Raw genomic sequence first — 19,063 nt, forward strand, 5'->3', positions numbered from 1 at the left:
AAGTAACTAAGGTGAAACAGCACAATCAAGTCACAAACTATTTACAAAACTTTACTGTACGACAATTTACCACATTGAGAGAGATCATCCTGTCCCTTTTCAGGAAGTCTGGCTTTTTTTATAGTTAAGCCATATACGTTAAATAGTTTACTCTTTAGCTCTTCTTTGAAGCTGAATCAAATTTGAACTGAATCAGGCAGAAGTTGAAATGATGCATATACATGTAATTTTATACACACCTTATTTATGGGGTTTTCTCGCTTTCTCATGACAGCATTTTCAAATTCTGGTCTGACTGTTTCCTGAATAGATCAGTGAAAACAATAAGTAAATGGAACATCATAAGACTTATATCTGAAGTTGTTTTTATTTAAGTTTGCAATAGTACATGTCAACATTACAACAAAATCCTCAAAATACTATTATATACTATATGGGCTGCATCATGCAAAAATGGGTCTTATGCCATATGCACATTTTGGTCAGGTGCTACTCCATGCTCTAAAAATTCAAGCAAGATTTCGTTCTTCTATTCCTGGACAGGGTAGCTCATGACCAGACTGCAGAGTGCACATGGTCTTAGACCCATTTTTGGCATGGCATGGCACAATTATATATTATATATAATAATATAATGCAATGCAACAAGATTGCTTAGAATACAATACTGTTAAGAGGCTTTTAATTATTAAGGTACATTGCTATTTATGGTACTTTTAAATGCATGCAGATTTTTAAACAACACAATCAAATCAAAATGTTCAATATATTGATGCCCAAAGTATTACAATAATGATCGAGACTGCGAACAGTGCGAGACTGTTCATATATACTCACTTAACAATCAAAGATGTTGCAAACATTATTATAATTCTATTCAATAATTCCAGTTAAACTGTTAATTATCACCTTTTTTATATTAGAAATTATTTCGAAAGTAGCTCACAGAATAAACAAGGGACAAAATTGTCACAAAACCAGGTTTTCATTGTGAAAAAAAATCTGATAAAGGGAGAAAACTCAAACTGAACTTTTGAAATGAACAAACAAAATTAACCCCCTTTGTAAGTTTGTTTTTAAAAAAAATCTATTTTTAGTCGTGGCGACCTTGACATTGGAGATATTGACATGATTCTTTCATGCGACACACCGTCCCATGATGGTGAACAAATGTGCCAAATGATTTTAAAATCTCACAATGAATGACATAGTTATGGCCAGGACAAGCTCATTTATGGCCATTTTTGACCTTTGAACTCAAAGTGTGACCTTGACCTTGGAGATATCGACGTAATTATTTCGCGCGACACACCTTCCAATGATGGTGAACAAATGTGCCAAATGATTTTAAAATCTGACAATGAACGACATAGTTATGGCCCGGACAAGCTTGTTCCGCCCGCCCGCCAGCCAGCCAGCCAGCCCGCCCGCATTCGCCAATCTAATAACCAGTTTTTTCCTTCGGAAAACCTGGTTAAAAAAATCATAGTTTTATTGGATCCAGCGAAAGCACAAGGCCCTGATTTCTTAACTTTGTTCAAGATTAAACCAGTTAAAGGTCTTCATAGAAAACCATTTATTTACCTTATAATTCGTCAGTATAAGTGTTATAAACACCTTATGGAGGCATGGAAATAGATCCCTTATACTGTTTTGTTTTTACAATGAAAATTTGTGTGAACTTTTAACTAGCACAATATCAGTTTCAATTTCTAGCTCAGTTAATACTTGTTTAAGATATGTATGTATAAAAAAAGAATAGACAAAACATTTAATTTTATGTTTTAAGTTTTAAATAGTATTAACTGTTTTACTAACACAATCATGCCAATGAATAAAAACATAATTAGTTCTAGTCTACTATGTAACACTAATAATGAACTTAACTGGTACATCTTACAACACATTTGATATACTTTCTTACAAAAAGAACACTAAATGTGGCTAGAAAAGGGGGCAGTGTCATCCACTTGATTTCAACAAGAATTGTCAAACAAAAAAGCTGCAGAAGTATTAAGTTTCAGAAGTATATAAGACGCAATTTATTTATAACAAGCTTCTCCATGGAGAAAGTCACATCAAATTAAATATTTTAATATGTAAGGACAAATAAACATCAATAAAGAAATTCTGAGAACAAGAATAACCTGGGGACACTGTTTCAGTAACCTGACTTGTGATTACCACATTGATTCCTGTTGAGAATCTCCAACTGCTTTATTTATCGTAATTTGATATATTAATAGGGTGTTCTAAAATAAGCCTTGTTCTGGGAACTAGACTGCATGAGCAAAGAGTGTTGTCCCAGATCAGCCTGTGCAGACCACACAGGGTTATCAGTGATAATACTTGCTGCATACACTGGATTTTCATTTAGAGGAGACTTCTTTTAAACAAAAAATCCATAAAAGCGGAAAGTGATGTCCCTGATAAGCCTGTGCAGTCTACACAGGCTCATCTGTGACAACACTTTATGCACATGCAGTTTGCCCAGTTTTGCCATAAAAACAAGGATCAAGTGGACTCCAGGGTTATACCAGAATTTAGGTGTATTCAGAATTCCCCAAGCTTGTTTACACACAAAGAAATTCATAAATATTTTGACTTACATTACCGATTAGGCTAAGACGTCAGTTATTGTGTTAACCTTAATCTTCAATTTAATTGAAGAACAATTAAGGCCTTTAATTGAGTTATGATTTACCACTCCCGGTGTGTAAGATGCATTAAATAGCAATATGATGAACAAACAATAATACTAATATTATGTTAACATTATTTAACAAAACTTTGAACAATAAGTGACTATCAAAATTAAAACAATAACAACATGTAATTAAAGGTCGTGCTCTCTAATGTTGATATATCTAGTTAGAAACTTAAATGTTCAGGAAGTTACTTACTTAGAAAACAGAAACACAAAGTTAAGACCAATTATTTTCTCCAATTTTTCTTCAATTTCTAGATTTTATACAACCATAATAAATGCAGAAGTGAGAGCAGGACCTTTAAGATAATAACAATGTTACAATTACTGTATTAGCGATCTGGAATCAAAATATTCGTTATGCAACAATCAATAAAAAGTGTGACAAATGTGCATACATGTTCATCATCACAGGCAGAAGTTGATTATACATGCATGACACATAGCATATTTTCCATACTTATTATATCAATTTTAACCCTTATCCCTATGTGCCCATATTTTCTAGCAAGCAGCCTTGGTTAATTTGTGTCTTTACTTATTATGAAGAACCATAGTTTGTATTACATAACAGTGACCTTGACATTGCCTGCATTCACATGCAATCCCAAGTCTGGTCTTAATGGAAGAAATCAATGTTAAAATGTATGAACTTTCTTAACAACATCTCAATTTGTTATTGATTTTTGACCAGATATTGTTTTCTATATTAAGTATAAATGACCCTGACCTTGATCCCATGCTACCCAAATGCAATCACAGACAAAGTTTTAATACAATACAATGTTTGGTGTTTTCTACAAATTGTTCATTATAACTCATTCTTAAGTTAAAAAAAACAAACCTTTTTTATTTTATTTTAATTCAATTTATTCTCAAGTATAATGTAAATCTATTTTCTATATTTATTAAATTCCTTCTCAAGGTATAAACCAAACCTATTTACTATATTAATTCAATTTATTCTCAAGTTATTTAGCCAACCCTATATATTTTTCATATATTGACTCAATTCATTCTCAAGTTATAAAGCCAAACCAATTTTCTATATTAATTCAATTAATTCCCAAGTTATGAAGTCCATGCAGCCTATTTTTCTATTTCAGCAACAATGACCTTGACCTTAATGTCACCCATTTTATATGCAATCCCAAGGGAGGTCATGGTACATGGAACAAGGCATCAATAAATATAAAGTACTTCATAATCTTTACTAGATCTCAGGAGAAAGAAAAGAACCCTCATAATTTTGAAAAATTCAAAAAAGAGATACAGGGCTTTTTTTCCTGATTTTTTGAAGCAGCCTTTGGCCCCCTCTTTTTGTGAAAAAAATGAGTCGCAAACTATTCAAAATTATGAAAAAATGAGTCACAAACTTCTGAAAATTGTGAAGAAACAAGTAGTGAACATTGTGAAATTCAGTTGGTTAAGAATTCTTATAGTAAAAGCATGTTTATCCTTGCATCATATTAAATTGTCTTTAAGATCACATTTTCATTGTCACTTTCTTTCAACAAATAACCACTTACAGTTAGATCAACAATATTCTGACTGGTAAAATCTATCTTAATCCATAGAAAAGCCTAACCCTTGTCAATATCTTGTTGTCTGGCTTATGTAAAATATTAAATCAAACTGTAATTTTGAATTGTGAAATGGCCATTTTTGACAGTTTTTAAAGCCCCCAAAATCCGGTTTTCACAGTATAAAATGGCCGTATTTGTTAAGTATTGTTGCCTTGCTAGATTTGTGAAATGCCCATGTCAAAATTGTGAAATAGCCGTCCATGGTCATTCTCTAAGCAGGAAAAAACAACCTGTACCAAACAAAACCCATGATCAAGTTCACATCCATTTGTGTAATAAATGCTTTATATCTGAATACAATTACTGATGCTATTTCTGAACAAAGCTGATTGGCAAAAAATATATGTCTTTCATAAAAAAAAGGACACCATGGGATGTCATATTTATTTTGCTCATTATCAGACTATACTTCCATTTAATGGGAACAAACATATCTAAAGATGATTGGTTAGGATTGAGTGAAAAAATAAGAGGGTTGAAATGGCTAATGTTTACATTTTTGTATTAAAATTAACTGCAAAATGCCTCATGCAATGTGGCTGGTTATCAAACTTTGTCTCAATTTTATGTCAACACATATTTGTAGAAAGTAAAATTAAGATTTAATTTAATAAAATAGATCTGTATAAGAGAGTAAGAAAAAAAAAGGCAAAGTCGTATTATTTTTTTTAATAAACAAAGAGCAATATCATTCTGAAATGCATGGTGCAAAATATGTTATGGATTGGCACACACATCTATAAGAATCTGTCACCGTAATGGAACCAGAAAACTGTTTGTATCCCTTACAGACATGCCTGTTAAGAAAACAAGAAAATCACATGATCATACATGCAACTGTTGGCCCCGTAAAACAAAGGAAAAGAATGCAGAAATTAATAAGAATTTCAAAAAGCTTAAAACTTCCCAAGATTAAAATCAATAGGACAGCTAAACACACCATCATAGAACTTCAATATTCAAATGTGTAAGCAATACATCCCCAAAAATAGAAATGACAAGTAACACTGACATCAATAGTTATGTATACATTTTTTTAAACAAGTTTTCAATATTTCAACTTTTTAAATCTTACAAATAAGAGCCTTTATTTGTGATCTTTAGCTGCCTTTAAAATGACTTAAAATTGGTAAAAACAAGATTATTTCTCCTGATAACGAGCCTCGCTCTGGAAAAACTGGGCTTAGTGCATGTGCGTTAAGTGTTGTCCCATATTAGCCTGTGCAGTCTGCTTTGGCTAATCAGGGATGACACTTTTTGCCTTCACTGGATATTTGCTAAGAAGACACTTCCTTCAAACAAAAAATAACATAGAAGCTGAAACTGCTGTCCCTGATGAGTCTATGCAGACTGCACAGGCTGATCTGGGATAACACCATCTACACAAGAACTACAGTCTGTATACACAGAGCGAGACTCAAATGTTAATGGAGTTCATCTATAATGTCATACAGCAGCAACATGGTAAGTATGGAAAACACCATGATTAGTATAGAAAACATTGCATGCAGCTACTTACTGCAGACTAAAGTGTCAGGTAAGCAGTAGAAAGAAACAGAAAAACACGATCAAATATCAGAAATGAAATACAGTAATTGGTATAAATGGAAAGATGGACTAGACTCGTATCAAGCATTGAATGTCTGAAAGGTTTCATATGCGATGTGCTCTAGGAAATCTAAAGCTCAATGCATGTTTGTTAAGTGTCGTCCCAGATAAGCATGAGAAGTCAGCACAAGTTACTTTGTGACGAAACTTTCTTCCTAGATTTTCATTTACAAAATACTTCCTTTAAAAAATAAATAAATCCAAACAAGCGGAAATTATCGTCTCATATATGTCTATGTAGACTGCACAGGCTTATCTGGGATGACACTTTACCCACATGCAGTAAGCTCAGTTTTCCCAGAACACGACTTCAATGATCTATATTACCAATTCCAGTGGTCTATACTAATCTATAAGTTATGACATTAATATAAATATTCTCTAAAGCACTAGCACTTAACATACTGATTATATATAGATCATGTTGGAACATAAAACTACACTTTATTGAAACAAATTCCAATAAAAATTATCTTACTTTACAGATTTGAGGCAAACAGTATACATTAATGACTTGTATATAAATACATAATTGAATTCTCAGAAATTAAACAAACATATTTAATGATCATGAACCCACAGCTTTAAACATTTTCTGAAATGTAATGTTTATAATACTGGTATGATAATATCTAAAAAAAAGTATGCAACAAAAGCAGTAATAAAAAGAACATCATGAGCCACGTTCTGGGAAACAAGGGCTTAAAGCATATGCACAAAGTTTTATCCCTAATTATACTGTGTCTATTGCACAAGCTAATCAGGGACTAAATTTTCTGTTTAGGCTGTATTTTCATTAAGAGACTTCATTTAAAGGAAAATGCCACACAAGCAGAAAGTGTTGTCCCTGATCAGCTTGTATAGACTGCACAGGCTAATTTGGTACACCACTTTACCACATGCATTAAGCCCAGTTTTCCAAGAACATGACTCGTCAACAAAGGTTTGTTTTTACCTCCTCGTCTTCAAAATCAGCGATATCCCAGTCATACTCTAGCTCTGCCTGCTTTCGCTTCCAAAACTCGTGGAAAAAGGATGCTGTAATGGATGAAATGCATCTTGTTTTTTTATGAAAACAAAAATAATAAATACTCTATGTTGGTATTGAAATTCTTTCATGCATAATTAATTTGACTAAATACATGGGCTCATCTTATAAAACAGTGTACCTAAAACATGTAGGACATAAGCACTATGGATCGCCTTGATCTATGAAAACTCTGACGTGAAATTTCTTGGTTTTAAGTATTGTCTTTATACTAAAGCCTAAGAATGAGTTGGCCAATACAAGGGGCAGGTATAAAGAGTCACTAAAATTTAATGATCAACTACACCATTATCAAGAGACATTCAATGATCAACTCCACCATATTGAGTCAGTATTTTAGAAAACTCTTGTGTGCATAAATGCAAAGTTTTTATTAACATGTAGATTATGGTATTATGTTCCCTCATTTACAAACTGACTATTTATTAACACTGATGCAGGATTTACATGGTTCTTTTTGGTAGTAGAGTTCTGCTAACACTCTGCATTTTTTTTATTTTTCTGTTCTACACAATATTTTTGGCTACCAGAATTTTGAGTTTAAGAAAAAAGAAAACTGTACCCCATAAAGCCATGACACAAGCAAACGCCACAGTTGCAGGATTATCAAAGAGGTATGTGGCCCTGGAGAAGCCACAGCTCTCCTTGAGTCGCCAGTACGAGCAGCGGTTGTCACACAGTGGACACATCGTGATGTTACCCGCTATCTGCACTGAGCACAGGTCATTCCTGTAAGTGGACATAATAGGACATAAATGAGCAGCGGTTGTCACACAGTGGGCACATCGTGATGTTACCCGCAATCTGCACTGAGCACAGGTCATTCCTGTTAGTGGAGATAATAGGACATAAATGAGCAGCGGTTGTCACACAGTGGACACATAGTGATGTTACCCGCTATCTGCACTGAGCACAGGTCATTCCTGTAAGTGAACATAATAGGACATAAATGAGCAGCGGTTGTCACACAGTGGACACATTGTGATGTTACCCGCAATCTGCCCTGAGCACAGGTCATTCCTGTAAGTGGACATAATAGGACATACATGAGCAGCGGTTGTCACACAGTGGAGACATCGTGATGTTACCCGCTATCTGCACTGAGCACAGGTCATTCCTGTAAGTGGACATAATAGGACATAAATGAGCAGCAGTTGTCACACAGTGGACACATCGTGATGTTACCCGCAATCTGCCCTGAGCACAGGTCATTCCTGTTACTGGACATAACATATGGACACAAATGAGCACTGCTGTGGGAAAACTGGTTTGAATGCATGTGCATAAAGTGTTGTCCCATACCAGCCAGTGCAGTCTGCACAGGATAATCAGGGACTACTACTAGCCAGTGCAGTCTGCACAGGATAATCAGGATCTACTACTAGCCAGTGCAGTATGCACAGGATAATCAGGATCTACTACTAGCCAGTGCAGTCTGCACAGGATAATCAGGGACTACACTTTCTGCATAGACTGGATTTTCATTTGGAAGAGACTACCTTTAAACCAAACAAATACACAAACAATGGAAAATGACATCTCTGATGAACATTTGCTGATAGCACAGGCTAATCTAGGGAAACACTTAATGCACATGCATTAAGCCCTATTTTCCTAATGCAAAGCTCAAATGTAATATTTGAAATAGTGTTGACTCCATTCTTACTATGGTTGAATGCTTAGGTATATGAATCAAGACACATTCAAAACAATGTTTAACATAAATGGTACAATTTGGTGTCTTGAAGTTATATGTATAAGAATTAAACCAAAGTAAATAGCGTCTCAAAAACAACAACATTTAAAGTATGATCTGAGTCATTGAAACTAGTTAGATGATGGTACATGAGCAGCTATTTAAGTATTTACAAACCTAAATGCATTTCATGTTTATGGTGAACTAAGCTTTTTTTATGTACACAGTTCTACAAAAACATGCCAGTAAATTGTCTTCAAGTTAAAGAAAAAACATGAGAGCTTACGTGACTTGGTCATCTCCCATGGTAACAAGGCCATATATGAAAGCAATGAGACCTGCAATGGCAGCAGGCACCAACATGGTAGTGTAGTACCCCAGCCAGGTGAAGTATAAACCTATCTTCTCTCCAAAGTACTTCCTGAAATATCAAAGACTTCATCTCGATACGAGGCTTGCTCTGGGAGATCTGGGCTTAATGCACGTGCCACAAAGTGTCATGTCAGACTAGTGACACACATGTCCACAAAGTGTCATGTCAGACTAGTGACACACATGTCCACAAAGTGTCATGTCAGACTAGTGACTCACATGTCCACAAAGTGTCATGTCAGACTAGTGACACACATGTCCACAAAGTGTCATGTCAGACTAGTGACACACATGTCCACAAAGTGTCATGTCAGACTAGTGACACACATGTCCACAAAGTGTCATGTCAGACTAGTGACACACATGTCCACAAAGTGTCATGTCAGACTAGTGACACACATGTCCACAAAGTGTCATGTCAGACTAGTGACACACATGTCCACAAAGTGTCATGTCAGACTAGCTGCACACATGTCCACAAAGTGTCATGTCAGACTAGCTGCACACATGTCCACAAAGTGTCATGTCAGACTAGTGACCCACATGTCCACAAAGTGTCATGTCAGACTAGCTGCACACATGTCCACAAAGTGTCATGTCAGACTAGCTGCACACATGTCCACAAAGTGTCATGTCAGACTAGTGACACACAAGTCCACAAAGTGTCATGTCAGACTAGCAGCACACATGTCCACACAGTGTCATGTCAGACTAGCTGCACACATGTCCACAGAGTGTCATGTCAGACTAGTGACACACATGTCCACAAAGTGTCATGTCAGACTAGTGACCCACATGTCCACAAAGTGTCATGTCAGACTAGTGACACACATGTCCACAAAGTGTCATGTCAGACTAGTGACACACATGTCCACAAAGTGTCATTTCAGCCTAGTGACACACATGTCCACAAAGTGTCATGTCAGACTAGGGACACACATGTCCACAAAGTGTCATGTCAGACTAGCTGCACACATGTCCACAAAGATTTATCCAGGATGACAGTTTTAGCTTTTATTATATTTTTTATATAAATGAAGTCTCTTCTTAGCAAACATCCAGTTAGGGGGGAAAGTGTTGTCATTTATTAACCTGTGTAGAATAATATGAGACAATACTTTACAAACATGCATTTAACCCCCATTGAGACGCATTATCAAGAGCGTTGATCTTCTTGTTTCCACTGAATAAAAGTCAATATTAATGGAACTTCATATCACAAATTAAGGCTTAAAAAGGACAAAACTTGCGCTTTCATTGCATTCATCATTTAAGGGAAGTCTATTATTAGTGAAATTCAATGTAGACAGAAAGTGTCGTCCCTGCTTAGCCTGTGCAGACTGCACATGTAAGAGGCTAGTCTGGGATGACACTTTTTGCACAGACATTAACCCCCTTTTCCCAGATTGAGGCTCACATTATTCTTAAGTTTTTCATCATTGGTATTATTTGTCGGAAGTTAAGATGTGGAAACAGGTTGAACTGGGGTCATCCAGCTAATAATCAATGATTGAGAACGAAACTATTGGAAACTAAGTTTTCATTATTCACTTAGTTATTCCAAAATGAATAACTTAAAACTCAGCAGCAGCCCTTTAACCCCAATTTTTCTATAAGAACTAATACAGTTTTGTAAGGTTTACTGACTTAAGTTGCAGCATGCTTAACAGCATAATAGTCTTATTCTTTCATTTGACCTTGTGCCTCAGTTTTTGACATCACAAGGTATCATCAGAACAAATAAACTGTTTAGTTTTGTAAAGATTGGACAACACATGTGCCAGTGGCCTTCAGAATCTGAATGTTAATAAGGTAAATTTTGATGACGCAGAATGCACAAAAAAGGCATCACAAAGGCCCACTGAGTTAAAAACATTTACTTTCTAATGAAAACAATAACATTACCTGATTTTGTCCAATGGCTGAAATTTGTACCATCTACCTGGCTTTGCCCACAGTTCATATAGGAGCTATAAGAGCAATAAAAAACAGTTTTATATTTTCTTTTGAAAACGAACAGACAATTTCAAGTTATGTTTTTAGCCCATGCTTGTGACTTGATAAAAACACAAGTGCTTTTTAGTTACCAGTTGTAGCATATGGTTTCAACAACACTTCCATCATTTACATAAACATATTAGTTCAAATGTATTTACATGTCTTTCATTTTCCTTTCCCCTTGTCAGCAGTGAGTGCTCACTGGTGTATTTACCCTGGAAAATAAACTAAAATGTGCAACTGAACAACAAAGAAATATAAACAGCTACAATGATGCAAAACAAGGTGTTTATACAACAGTAATGCTAACTTTACTTTAAAAAAAATATCAGCTGGGCTCTGGAATCAAAGGACTTGATGCATGTGCCTTGAATGTCGTCAGGCTTATCAGGAAAAACACATTCAGATAAACCTCAAGTTTAATTAACAAACATTTCTTTAAACAAATATCCATAACAGCAAAAGTGCCATTCCTGATAAGCCTTTGCATACCACACAAGTAAATCAAGGACAACACTTAACGAAGATGCATTAAGCCCTGCTTTCCCAGAGAGTAGATGCATTAAGCCCTGCTTTCCCAGCGAGTAGATGCATTAAGCCCTGCTTTCCCAGAGAGTAGATGCATTAAGCCCTGCTTTCCCAGAGAGTAGATGCATTAAGCCCTGCTTTCCTAGAGTGAAGATGCATTAAGCCCTGCTTTCCCAGAGTGTAGATGCATTAAGCCCTGCTTTCCCAGAGTGTAGATGCATTAAGCCCTGCTTTCCCAGAGTGTAGATGCATTAAGCCCTGCTTTCCCAGAGAGTAGATGCATTAAGCCCTGCTTTCCCAGAGTGTAGATGCATTAAGCCCTGCTTTCCCAGAGTGAAGATGCATTAAGCCCTGCTTTCCCAGAGTGTAGATGCATTAAGCCCTGCTTTCCCAGAGTGTAGATGCATTTAGCCCTGCTTTCCCAGAGTGTAGATGCATTAAGCTCTGCTTTCCCAGAGTGTAGATGCATTAAGCTCTTCTTTGCCAGAGAGTAGATGCATTAAGCCCTGCTTTCCCAGAGAGTAGATGCATTAAGCCCTGCTTTCCCATAGAGTAGATGCATTATGCCCTGCTTTCCCAGAGAGTAGATGCATTATGCCCTGCTTTCTCAGAGTTTAGATCCATTAAGCTCTGCTTTCCCAGAGTTTAGATCCATTAAGCCCTGCTTTCCCAGAGTGTAGATGCACTAAGCCCTGCTTTCCCATAGTGTAGATGCATTAAGCCCTGCTTTCCCAGAGTGTAGATGCATTAAGCCCTGCTTTCCCAGAGAGTAGATGCATTAAGTCCTGCTTTCCCAGAGAGTAGATGCATTAAGCCCTGCTTTCCCAGAGTTTAGATCCATTAAGACCTGCTTTCCCAGAGTTTAGATGCATTAAGCTCTGCTTTCCCAAGGTGTAGATGCATTTAGCCCTGCTTTCCCAGAGTGAAGATGCATTAAGCCCTGCTTTCCCAGAGTGTAGATGCATTAAGTCCTGCTTTCCCAGAGTGTAGATGCATTAAGCCCTGCTTTCCCAGAGCGAATATGCATTAAGCTCTGCTTTCCCAGGGTGTAGATGCATTAAGCCCTGCTTTTCCAGAGTGAAGATGCATTAAGCCCTGCTTTCCCAGAGTGTAGTTGCATTAAGCTCTGCTTTCCCAGAGTGAAGATGCATTAAGCCCTGCTGTCCCAGAGTGAAGATCCATTAAGCCCTGCTTTCCCAGAGTGTAGATGCATTAAGCCCTGCTTTCCCAGAGCGAATATGCATTAAGCTCTGCTTTCCCTGAGTGTAGATGCATTTAGCCCTGCTTTCCCAGAGTGAAGATGCATTCAGCCCTGCTTTCCCAGAGTGTAGATTCATTAAGCCCTGCTTTCCCAGAGTGTAGATCCATTAAGCCCTGCTTTCCCAGAGTTTAGATCCATTAAGCCCTGCTTTCCCAGAGTTTAGATGCATAAAGCTCTGCTGTCCCAGAGTGAAGATCCATTAAGCTCTGCTTTTCCAGAGTGAAGATCCATTAAGTTCTGCTTTCCCAGAGTGAAGATCCATTAAGCTCTGCTTTCCCAGAGTGTAGATCCATTAAGCTCTGCTTTCCCAGAGTGAAGATCCATTAATCTCTGCTTTCCCAGAGTGAAGATCCATTAAGCTCTGCTTTCCCAGAGTGAAGATCCATTTAGCTCTGCTTTCCCAGAGTGAAGATCCATTAAGCTCTGCTTTCCAAGAGTGTAGATCCATTAAGCCATGCTTTCCCAGAGTGTAGATTCATTAAGCCCTGCTTTCCCAGAGTGTAGATCCATTAAGCCCTGCTTTCCCAGAGTTAAGATCCATTAAGACCTGCTTTCCCAGAGTTTAGATGCATTAAGCTCTGCTGTCCCAGAGTGAAGATCCATGAAGTTCTGCTTTCCCAGAGTGAATATCCATTAAGCTCTGCTTTCCCAGAGTGTAGATCCATTAAGCTCTGCTTTCCCAGAGTTTAGATCCATTAAGCCCTGCTTTCCCAGAGTTTAGATGCATTAAGCTCTGCTGTCCCAGAGTGAAGATCCATTAAGCTCTGCTTTGCTAGAGTGAAGATCCATTAAGCTCTGCTTTCCCAGAGTGAAGATGCATTAAGCTCTACTTTCCAAGAGTGAAGATCCATTAAGCTCTGCTTTCCCAGAGTGTAGATGCATTAAGCCCTGCTTTCCCAGAGTGTAGATTCATTAAGCCCTGCTTTCCCAGAGTGTAGATGCATTAAGCCCTGCTTTCCCAGAGTGTAGATTCATTAAGCCCTGCTTTCCCAGAGAGTAGATACATTAAGCCCTGCTTTCCCAGAGTGAAGATCCATTAAGCTCTGCTTTCCCAAAGCGAATATGCATTAAGCCCTGCTTTCCCAGAGTGTAGATGCATTAAGCCCTGCTTTCCCAGAGTGAAGATGCATTAAGCTCTGCTTTCCCAGAGTTCAGATGCATTAAGCCCTGCTTTCCCAGAGTGTGGATCACATGATTGCACTACAGTGTCTCAAGTTTGGTGACCTGACACGGAGACTGTTGACAGAGAGTGGACACTGCTTACTTAACCCTTTGCCCACTAAGAAGCCAAGTGAAAGTGGTTTTTGCAACAAGCGTAAAACCAGAACAGCCTGCGAGTAAGTCGCAGTCTGTTCAGGTTGTATGCTGTTTGCTGCTTATCAGTAACTAAGGTTTGGAAATTAAGCCTTTAAAACTTGAATCCAGTAAGAAAGGTATTTAATTTTATATAATTTTCTAAGGGACTATAAAAGTGTCAAAATACGTATCTAAATGTTAAAGGGTTAAAAAGGCCAATAGGATAAATGAAGTACACTATCTCTGCAGATTCTCAATGACTTTGGACTAAAACCTTCAAACTTTGATGTCATGTAATGCCTTGCAAAATTTCTAACATAAATTTTGAAATTTAGCTTTCCGCTAGACACAAAGAACTTGCATGTGACAGACTGAATTGACAAATTCATAATTTATTGCAAATTATTCTTGAATTGCAAGATTGATTTTGTTAGTGTTAGAAGTTACAAAATCTTCATGGTTAAGAGATATTTCGCTATGACAAAGACAATTAAAAGTCTATCAAAGACGTCATTGGCTTTAAGTTCACTTTCATGACATACAACATATGTGAATGTATGTAAAAAATGCCACTCTTTCAAGCCGTGTTCTTTGAAATTAAAGTTTGAATGGAGACATTTTTATTATCTCAGGAAATCTCTCAGTAACAAAAGTATTGCATCTTTTAATATTGAACATGCATGAAATGTGCTTACATCATGAAGAGGATACGCTGCACTAAATGTTCCGTTGGCAAGCAGCTTCTTGATTCCTGTGAATAAAAGAAGTCATTTCTAAAGAAGTGGGATCAATAACACTTAAGTGTCATTAATAAGGTTTAACAGAAGCCTCATAAAATATAAATCAAAGCAAAAAGTAATAACTAGAAATTAATTACTTATGACTGACATTTATTATGGAAGTATTTTATTGATGGAACAACTATCTTAAATTGTTTTTCACAACTTCAGGAACATGCACATTCAATAACTTGCTATGACATTGCTTTTTCCAACCAATTCAAACACATGTTATATATTACAATAATGCTGAACAACATGAGTTAGATTTTGCTTAAATCATCCAACAAATCAATACAATCATACATTTTTAACTATCCAAACTCTTCAAACTTTATATGACACTTATATTAATTTAAACACACATGATAGCATTTACTTGCTTTTCCTCAAGCAAAAATCTTTTTCAATAAGCCACTTTACTGTCCTTGGTGCATCATGCATATAGCATTTAACTTCAAATTATGTAAGTTCTCATATATTCAATAACATTAAATTCCACGGGAAAAGCATTGGTTGCTGTAACATTTTCCCATCTTTTCAATATATAAAGTCAATTAGACTCCTTACAATTTTCCTTTGATCTCTAATTTAGCAAACTCTAGGTCATATGACACCTGGTTTAGCATCTAGATAAATCAACATTCATGAAGAAAGGTGAATAGTGGAACAGAGGAGGAATATTGGAATTCATGCACAAGTCAAATGTCAGATGTAAATAGCCCCCAAAATGAGCTAATTTTGAAAAAACAATAGATAAATTCGTCAAAAACACAATGCCCCCTACTGCACCGCTTTGAAATATATATATATTCTTTTTACCTTTGACCTTGAAGGATGACCTTGACCTTGAACTTCTACCACTCAAAATGTGCAGCTTCATGAGATACACATGCATGCCAAATATCAAGTTGCTATCTTCAATATTGCAAAAGTTATGGCCAACGTTAAAGTTTTTGTTTCGGACGGACGGACAGACTGACATACTGACTGACTGAATGACTGACAGACAGTTCAACTGCTATATGCCACCTTACCGGGAGCATAAAAACTAACCTGAGTGTAAAAAAAGCTTACCAATTTAAAATACTAAACGAAAATCTACAACATTAGGGTGAGGTTAAAGATCACAAAAGGTAAAAGATGCAGCACCAGTTAGTAGAAACATTCAAATACATTGTTAAATCCAAGGAATGTATTTGTCACACACTTGCAATTAAACTATTTCCTGGTTAGCATAGACTTTTCATTTACTATTGGACATTTGCCAAAAATTATGACATGTCTAAAGATTGTCAAACTATTTCTGTTTATCATTCCACAGGGCAGAACTGGGGGAGATACATGTCAAAAAAGTACTGCACACAACCCTGTCATTTTCCCTCAACATCTTTCCCTACACAATATGAACTAAACAATTTAATCGAAACTTTACCATTGGTTGACGACATGGGTCAGCCTTGTTTGTACTGTGGGTTTGCATTGTGGACATTAAAAAAACAATCTCTATGAAACCGGGGATTAATGCATGTGCGTAAAGTGGCGTCCCATATAAGCCTGTGCAAACTGCAAGAGCTAATCAGGTACAAAACTTTCCGCCAAGACTGGATTTTCTTTTAGACAAAACGTCATTTAAACCAAAAATTCCATAAAAGCAGCAAGTGTCATTCATTTTTTGTAATATCGGAGCTTCACTAAGTGATGAGGGGTCTTATGCATGTGTGTGACCTATCGTTGCAGATTAGCCTGTGCAATCAACAAAGGCTTATCAGGGTTGACATTTCTTTGCTTTAATGGAATTTATCATTATATATAAAGGAAGTTGAAACTTTAAACAAAATGCAGTAGATTCAGAAAATGTTGACGCAAAACAGCCTGTGAAGACTGCACAGGCTAATCGAAGACAAAGCTTTCCCCCCATGCATTTAGCCCCATTTTATCAGAGCACAGCTCAATTCTTACCAAATCGTCTTTTTCCCGAGTTATCCTGATCTTCATCCTCATAATACGCTCGAGACAAGATGGCGTACACGATACGGCTACGCTGAGCGTTTGAGAAGAATTTTTCTTTGTCGTGAATGACAAACCTGTGAAGATAATAAATAGTTTAGTTTTGAAAGAGGCAAATAAAATTCAAAGAAAGACATATGCATGTAAATGGACACTAAATATAATTAAGTGATGAGGAAATGTGAAAATAAAATATTTCTATATGAAATGTTGCTGTAATATATTGGCTTCTTTAGATATGTTGAATTTAAACGTAAACAGGTAAGTAATTGATTCATCTTGAAAACCGTTGAATATTTACAAATGCTGTGTACACATAGAATGAAATGCATGCTGCTTACAATTATTGCAACTGATATCTTGTGGCAAAATAATACTGTACATAGACTGAAAAGTTGCATGTATTGCACATGCATGTACAGAGGCTAGATTCAGGTAAGATCTCACAGAATTTACAAATATATTATAATGTTGTACCAAGCTTTGTGGTAAAAGCAAATATAATGACAAATTAAGGAAAATCTACATCTTCCTTGAATTAAAGTTTGGTTCAATAAATTTTAGCTCTTTTTTATGGAAAAAAGACAAAAAATTATGCCATCCTCCAACATCTGTGAGTTTGAACAGTGTAGAAAAACTACAGATGATATTGATATTTCTTATAAAATAACAAAAGGAACTTTTGGACAATTTCATTTTTGAAATTCAAGAGAATTCCTACAGAATCAATAGGTTTCTCACACAATGCACTTTTTACAAAGGCATTGCTTTACATGACTTTTTTTAAATGTACAGTACTTCCCAAAACAATACTCTTCTTAAATAAGGTGAAATATGAAAACAAAATTTGAAAACATAGAAATCAAAATAAAATATAAATAATAATAATAAATAATATTAATACACATGTCTGAAGTTAACGATTGTTGAAATATACCCTACTTATCACTGCTTCAGATTGCTTAATGATGCTTGGTCACGTAAAAAAACAAGAGGGACATGATGGCCCTGTATCGCTCCACTGTTTTTTTATGCAAAAAAAAACGTTCAATGCGCATGGGTTGAAATGTACTCAAGCATGTGACTTTCTCTTTCTATCCCTCGTCCCACTGGGCGCTTTAAGTTGGAAGGGTGAGCATTTTTATATATGGAAAAAAGTTACTACCATGTTAACTAAACAGACTAAAAAGCCCGGGAATTGTTGCACAGGTCCTTTGCTTATAACGTAGGTACATTTATCTCTCCAAAAGATATTGTTGTTCTTTCTATTTCACATATTTTTAGATGCTGAAGATTAAATCTACGCATTTGATTTGAAACAGATTCACAAGACCCATATGAATCAAAATGCCTTAACCCTTTACCAAACGACACATTTTGGACTTTCCCAATTTAAAAGAGGTTGCAGACGACAATTAAATTGTAATGGAATCTGAAGGAAATGATCAGGTAGGGTAGAAATAATTGTGATAAAAGGAGAAATTGCTCATCTTGAGCATTTCTCCTTTTATCACAATTATTTATAAAGTCGTCAGCTACAAACCTGTAAAATCATGTTAGTGTTTAGTAAAGGGTTAATAATCTCTGGTTCCTTCTTAAGAGCCGTTCACACATTTATAACAAAAACAATAGTAGCATCTTTCTTTGTAAAGAATCATCTCAAAATATAACAATGGCTGTTTGTAAAACATGCATGCCACCCATATGGGTTAACAGTTGTAGTGGCAGCCATTGTGTGAATACGTTATTTGGCACTGTGAACTTGACCTTTGACCTATTGACCTACAAATCAATAGGGGTCATATGCAAGTTATTATCAATGTACCTATGAAGTTTAATGATCCTAGGCATATAAGCTTTCTTGAGTTATCATCCAAAAACCATTTTACTGTGTAAAGTCACCGTGACCTTGACCTTTGACCTAGTGACCTGAACGTCAATAGGGGTCATCTGCGAGTCATGATCAATGAACCTATTAAGTTTCATGATCCTAGGCATAAGCCTTCTTGAGTTATCATCCGGAAACCATTTTTCTAAGTTGAGTCACCGTGACCTTGACCTGAAAATCAATAGGGGTCATCTTCGAGTCATGATCAATGTACCTATGAAGTTTCATGATCCTAGGCATAAGCATTCTTGAGTTATCATCCAGAAACCATTTTACTATTTTGGGT

The 19,063-nt window shown here is 36.2% G+C and overlaps 1 protein-coding gene across 1 annotated transcript in view; it reads right to left on the reverse strand.

The window, feature by feature from the left end:
* The window catches only part of LOC127876342 (anoctamin-4-like), a 94,110-nt gene that overhangs the window by 22,203 nt on the left and 52,844 nt on the right, over window positions 1-19,063 (reverse strand). Inside the window, exons 8-16 of the mRNA XM_052421447.1 lie at window positions 16,842-16,966; window positions 14,796-14,851; window positions 11,174-11,230; window positions 10,923-10,987; window positions 8,932-9,066; window positions 7,512-7,678; window positions 6,857-6,939; window positions 3,036-3,047; window positions 240-302 (exon numbers count right to left, since the gene is read on the reverse strand). Of these exons, the coding sequence (XP_052277407.1) occupies window positions 240-302; window positions 3,036-3,047; window positions 6,857-6,939; window positions 7,512-7,678; window positions 8,932-9,066; window positions 10,923-10,987; window positions 11,174-11,230; window positions 14,796-14,851; window positions 16,842-16,966 (763 nt within the window). The remainder of the gene's footprint in view (window positions 1-239; window positions 303-3,035; window positions 3,048-6,856; window positions 6,940-7,511; window positions 7,679-8,931; window positions 9,067-10,922; window positions 10,988-11,173; window positions 11,231-14,795; window positions 14,852-16,841; window positions 16,967-19,063) is intronic.

The sequence above is a fragment of the Dreissena polymorpha genome, chromosome 4 (genome assembly GCF_020536995.1).
Source record: "Dreissena polymorpha isolate Duluth1 chromosome 4, UMN_Dpol_1.0, whole genome shotgun sequence".
In the NCBI taxonomy this organism is placed as follows: Eukaryota; Metazoa; Mollusca; class Bivalvia; order Myida; family Dreissenidae; genus Dreissena; species Dreissena polymorpha.